The sequence below is a fragment of the Psittacula echo genome, assembly GCF_963264785.1.
Source record: "Psittacula echo genome assembly, chromosome: 23".
NCBI lineage: Eukaryota > Metazoa > Chordata > Aves > Psittaciformes > Psittacidae > Psittacula > Psittacula echo.
The window spans coordinates 4874826-4880449 of NC_137748.1; the positions used below are offsets into that span (position 1 = coordinate 4874826).

The 5624-nt window shown below is 56.5% G+C and overlaps 1 protein-coding gene across 2 annotated transcripts; it reads right to left on the reverse strand.

The window, feature by feature from the left end:
* Positions 1-2173, reverse strand: EIF1 (eukaryotic translation initiation factor 1). Of its 2 annotated transcripts, XR_013958379.1 has the most exons (5): positions 2014-2173; positions 1608-1771; positions 1399-1500; positions 697-841; positions 1-591 (listed from the first exon to the last, which is right to left on the reverse strand). XR_013958379.1 is itself a non-coding variant. In XM_080633336.1 (4 exons), the coding sequence occupies exons 1-4, from the start codon at positions 2042-2044 to the stop codon at positions 797-799; spliced, it is 342 nt and encodes a 113-aa protein (XP_080489462.1). In that variant the 5' UTR covers positions 2045-2173; the 3' UTR covers positions 1-796. The 2 variants fall into 2 exon arrangements, 1 of the variants encoding a protein (XP_080489462.1); XM_080633336.1 differs by having other exon boundaries at positions 1-841.
* Positions 2174-5624: the final 3451 nt, after the last annotated feature.

The window sequence follows — 5624 nt, forward strand, 5'->3', positions numbered from 1 at the left end:
TGTTTTTGAAAACCATTTTTATTTAAGTAAGACTTTAAATACATTACATAAAACATTAAAAGAGAAACCAGGATTCCGTTACTTCACAGGGCATTAGGCAGCGGTTGCTAGCAACACACGAGCTCTACAGCTCTACCTACAAGGATACTCATTACATTAGTCCAAATCTGATCCCTTGTCAGAAGTTTAACCCCAAGCAACAGCTCCTTTGGGTGCACTACCCCGGCACATTGGCGCTTGCAGGGTACCAGCATCTGCCTGGCTGGGACCGCAGACATCCAGTCGCTCTTCTGTGACTCCTCTTGTTCTGACTTAAAGCTTCCCCAAATGCCTCTGCCACCAGGAGCCAGCGCTGCCTACAGGGAAGGCGCAATCTCCCCGCACCACGTCACAGCTCACGCTTGGTGCCTCGCTCTGTGTGGGATCGCAGAAGGCATGGCAAGAATTCCCATCCATCGGAATGGAGGAGCAGTCAGACAGAGGAGCGATTCGGGCAGTCTCCAGGCTGACAGGCCCAGTCCCTTGGCTTAGCTTGGAACATCTGGATACTTTTGGCTTCAGGCTGGAGCACGCCCAACTCCCCATTTACCTCTGTGAAATGAGGGACAGCAAGACGAGATAGCATGGGCTGTGGTCAGTTTATTACATCACTGAAATACACTAGTCCAGACTGAACAGTGGACCCAAGATCGTTACATTACACAAACCGGCTGGTTTTAAACTTATGACAAGGGACAGATGGGAACTTCATGGTAAGGAAATCTTCTTGCATAAAGCTTCAGTGACCCACAGGCACTTAAAACCCATGGACTTTCAGCTGGTCGTCTTTAGCCAGTCCAATCTGCAAGAAAGAAAATGTACTTTTCAGCACACCGAAGCAGAGAGGCCACTGCACCCATCCCTGCACCATGAACTGTCAAATCTCTGCTTCCCCCCTGAACTTTGCATCACAGGTTAGACTGCAACGTGAAACCTTGTTGGACAGCATGTGCCTCCAGCAAGAATGTAAAGAAAAAGGGAGTCCACCCTCAGCCTGCTCATCTAGTGCTAAGGGAGGAGCTATTCGTCATTAACACAGAGCCTTGTATTTAGCTAAGCATTTAGCTGGGACTTGCAGTCAACTGAGGACGGCTTTAACCTTCAGGGGGGAGACTGAGATGAGCTCTTAGGCAGAAGCTCTTCCCTGTGAGGGTGCTGAGACACTGGCCCAGGGTGCCCAGAGAAGCTGTGGCTGCCCCATCCCTGGCAGTGTTCAAGGCCAGGTTGGACACAGGGGCTTGGAGCAACCTGCTCTAGTGGAAGATGTCCCTGCCTGTGGCAGGAGGTTGGAACTGGGTGAGTTTAAGTCCCCTTCAAACCCAAACTAGTTTGTGATTTGCCGATTCTGTGACATCCTACCTCTACGAGGAACTGGCATATGTTCTTGCGCTGGTCACCTTGCAGCTGAATCACTTCTCCATACTCGGGGTGTTCAATTACAGTACCATTGCAGGCAAATTTCTACAACACACAGAAGCCTCCTCAGAACTATGCAAACAAAAAATGCTGCTGCAACCCCTCAGCCTCCCCCAAAACTCCTTCCCCAACCCCCATGCCCCAGCACCCACCTTTTTGAAGGCTTTCACCAGTTTCTTTTTATCGTAGTCATCCGCGATGCCCTGGACTGTGGTGAGGGTCTTCCTGCCGTTCCGCTGCTGGATCCTTATATGGATGTAGTCCTCAGTGCCGGCAGGGAGCAGGTCATCACCCTTACTTGCATCAGCAAAGGGGTCTGCAGAGGGAGCCGGTTACAGCCCGCCCTCCGCGCTCCCATTAGCCGCCCCCCCGCCAGTCACACTCCGGTCCCGCCCCTTCCGCCGCCGGCTCCGCCTCCCCGCCCGCCCCACCCGCGCCTGACGCAACCGACGCCAGGAATAGCAACTGCGCCACGGGCGGGGCCGCGGGGCGGGGCTCCCAGGCCGCTCCCCCGCCCGGGCCCGGCCCGGCGCGGCCGCCGCCGCACAAAAGGCTCACCGAAGGGCTGGAGGTTCTGGATAGCGGACATACGATATACGGTACGCTTCCCTTCGCGGGGCGGCGGCGGCGGAGGCGGCGGGGAGGAGGCGACGCGAGCGGCTCTCGGCGGAGGATGCTCTCACGGCGGCGGCTCGAGACGCTGTCAGGGGGGCGGGACTGGCGCGGCCCGCTTATATACCGCCTCCGTGTGACGCCAGCACGCACGGCAAGCGAGGGCGCTGATTGGACGGCTTGCCGGGAGCGTCACACCGCACTGCCGAACGTGACCGCGCCCTGCCTGGCGTGAGAGGCGCTTGCGCGTGCGCAGCAGAGGCCGGCGCAAGGGGAGGAGGGGAAGCGGCTTGCACGCAGGCGCAGAGCGGTTGGAGTATCGCGGGGCCGCAGGCAGCGGCGGGACCGCGCCTGGGGCACCCCGGGGCCGCGCCCGGCACCTCCTGCGGCCTCGGTTCCGGACTCCCCTTAGCTGGGACTCAGCCCGCGTGTGAGACACAGGCCCGGTGCAGGGCCGGATCCCAGGAGAGGGACCGGGCCGCGGTGCGGGATCCGCGGGTGGGGACCTGGGTCATGCGGAGGCAGCAGGGGTTTGGGCGGGTTCACCTCACCGTGATCCCACACACAGTAACCCCCGCGAGCCGGCCGCGGGACACTGCCGCATCCACAGGGATGTGTAGGGATAGGACAAGGGGGAATGGCTTGTGTTCAAGTGTTCAAGGCCAGGTTGGACACGGGCTGGGAGCAAGCTGCTCTACTGGAAGGTGTCCCTGTCCGTGGCAGGGGATTGGGGCTGGATGAGCTTAAGGTACTTTTCAACCTAAACTATTACGAGATTCAATGAGCCCACTCCTTTTTACCCCGTGTGGGTGCTCACAGCCTGGGTCTGGCCTTGCAGAGCCCAGCACAGGCCGGTTTATCTGCCCTGGGCTCCACACCTTGGCAATCACTTCTTTATATGCTCCCGCCTGAGAAGACTCAGGCTCAGCCTGGAGAGCTTCCTTGTGGATGTGTTTGTCACTCAGCTATCACCATGATGGCAGCCAAGCTTGAAGCCATATGCAGACAGAAATTAGGCTTCTCTGCTCCTCTTCCATGGCTGCTTGGCAGGGAGAAGCTCTGAGGGTGCTGCAGAACACGATGTTCTTGAGAGAGGGCCTGTGGGCTCCTTGATGCCAAAGGGAAACACTCAAGTTATCACCTAAATCTGCCAGAAAAGGAAGCGTTTTTAAACAAGTGGAACAAGTCCCCTTGCACTTACTGCATTTCAACCCTGACAGTCAGACCTTGGCATTTAATGACATTAAAAGCATTTAATCCTCCTTCTGAATCCTAACTTGGGGGCCAGGAGCCTGGGGCTCGGTGTTCAGCATGAGCTGCTAAAGGAAGACACTTCATCATTTCCCTGGTGACTGTTGCGAGGTTAAAAACCTCTCACAAAGGGATGAGTGTCTCCTAGCACTGGCTCAGCACAATGCGGAGCAGGGGCTGCTGGCAGGTGAGCATCACACCCAGCTCAAAGATGTTCTAAAAATACACTGAGAGCCCCAGTATGAAGATCAGTAAATCTCCTACACAATTAATGGGGTCAGTTGCCATACAGATCCAGTCGGAGCATAAACTCTGAGAGCTGCATATGGAGCAGCAATATTGCCCTCAGGGAGACACGGGTCTGTTGCACTGCATCTACCGGGCTGGAGGTCAGTTATCGGCTCCTTGCAGGTCTCCTGTGGCTCTGTAGGTTTTCCTGCCCTGCTCTGGAGCCATCTCCAACTCTCGGTGTGGTTTTGACAGGTTATTGGCATCTGGGTGTGCTGCCATCTCAAGTCCCAGCAGTCCTCACACGCTTCAGATGTCGAATCCTTCTTGTGGGGGGTTTATTTAAGATAAAGGCCAATGGTTTATCTTGTACTAGGCGGAAGGAATGTTTGTGTTGCTGTATTTCAGTGTCTCTCAAGCATCTGTCACTCTTGTCTGTCTGTATGTGACAGAACTGGCTGACGTTTCCATTAAAATGTGCATTTGCTCCATCACCACCAGGCAGATGGCTCTTCCCTCTCCTCTTTTTCTGATCACATTTTCTTTCTCTCCCAGAAAAGGACCTGTCTCTAGCAGGCACATCTGGGTGTACCCAGACAGCAGGGAAGCAATCAGGGATTTACACTGCCATCTTTCTGCTAGAGGCACTTCAAAGGCCTCACTGCAGCAGAAGGGCTGGGTTTGGTATGCAGTGCCAGTCCTTGGTACTTCCTGACAATGCTGCTGGGCAGACTGGTCTCACACTGAGCCAGGATGCCCCACAGAGGCAATTCATCAGCGTTGCTACAGACTCACACTGTCCATAGTGCACATCCCGGGTTGTGGCCTCACTCCTGGACCCCCAGAGCCTTTGGTGAAACACCAGAAGAGGCAAGCGTGCGTTGAACACCAGAGCTAAGCCCATCGCTAGCAGGGAAGTGTTAACATCCATTTTCCGTCCTTCAGAGCAGCATTAATGCCGGGTGGCTTCAGCTCGGCACGGGGACTTTGACCCCCGCACCCTCCTCACCTCGGTCCATCCGGACCGCCTCCTGCCTCCCTGCCCAAGGAGGTGCCGCCTCCCAGGGATGCGCTTGTCCCTGCTCCCCACGAGGTGGCAATGCTGATCTTTGCATCTCTCAGCAGGCAGCACCGAGCTGCTGCGGCTTCTTTTGTGCCCAGTGCCTGGCAAATGACCATCTCCATCCCCTCTATGCTGAACACTGGCTCCGTGCACAGGAAAACCCCTGCGTTGGGCCGTGGTGATGTCTGGTGAGCTGCTAGGCTGGCTTTAGGGTCAGCAGGAGGAGCAGAGAGGGCCCAGAACAGTCTGTGCAGGGCATTCCTCCACCCAGGGCTCTGTGGTCCTGCTTTGGGCTGAAGTGGCTTCTAGAAACCATCTTATCCCTCAGCAGTGAGTAGTTCACAAGGGGCTGCAGAGGGCCCTGCGAGGGCAGGGCCTGCCCAGCACTGAGACTCCTGCTCGACCCAAGGATTCTTGTCTGTGTCACAACGGGCAGTGCAGCTCAGCCCTGCATGCAGGGTCCTGCCAGCTGCTCATGGGTGCCCTTGGGTGCGTGATCAGCCCTGGGTTGCGGCAGGGTCTCACAAGGGCCATTTCACCCTGCGCTCTGAGGTGGGGGTCTTGGTGCCCCTCTGATACACCTGGGAAGTGCAGCAGAGAGGCAGGAAACATCCTGGCCTTCTGCTTTACTGCTTCCCCAGCAGCTCACACATGCCCTCCGGGCGGAGACATTCCTAGAAACCAGCTTTTCTCCTCACACATCCTTCCTGCAGCCTCCGTGTGACTGCACAGACCTGGATTCGGGATGAGCTGGAGTTGTGGTGTGCAGGATTTGATCCCATTAATCAGCGAAGGCAGCACTGATTGGCGTCAGCCCCAGTGACTAACCTGCTCCTGGAAGGAGCTGAGGCATGGCTGGGGTGAGCCCCAGAGCCAGCGCAGGGAATCCCAGGCTGGCTGCTCAAGGACCAGATTCCCCTTCCTTACACAGCCACTCCTGGCAACTCACGTCCCAAAGTTTGCAAAACCTTGAAGTATTTAAGGATCAAGTGAGCCAACCTCTGCCCAACCCGAG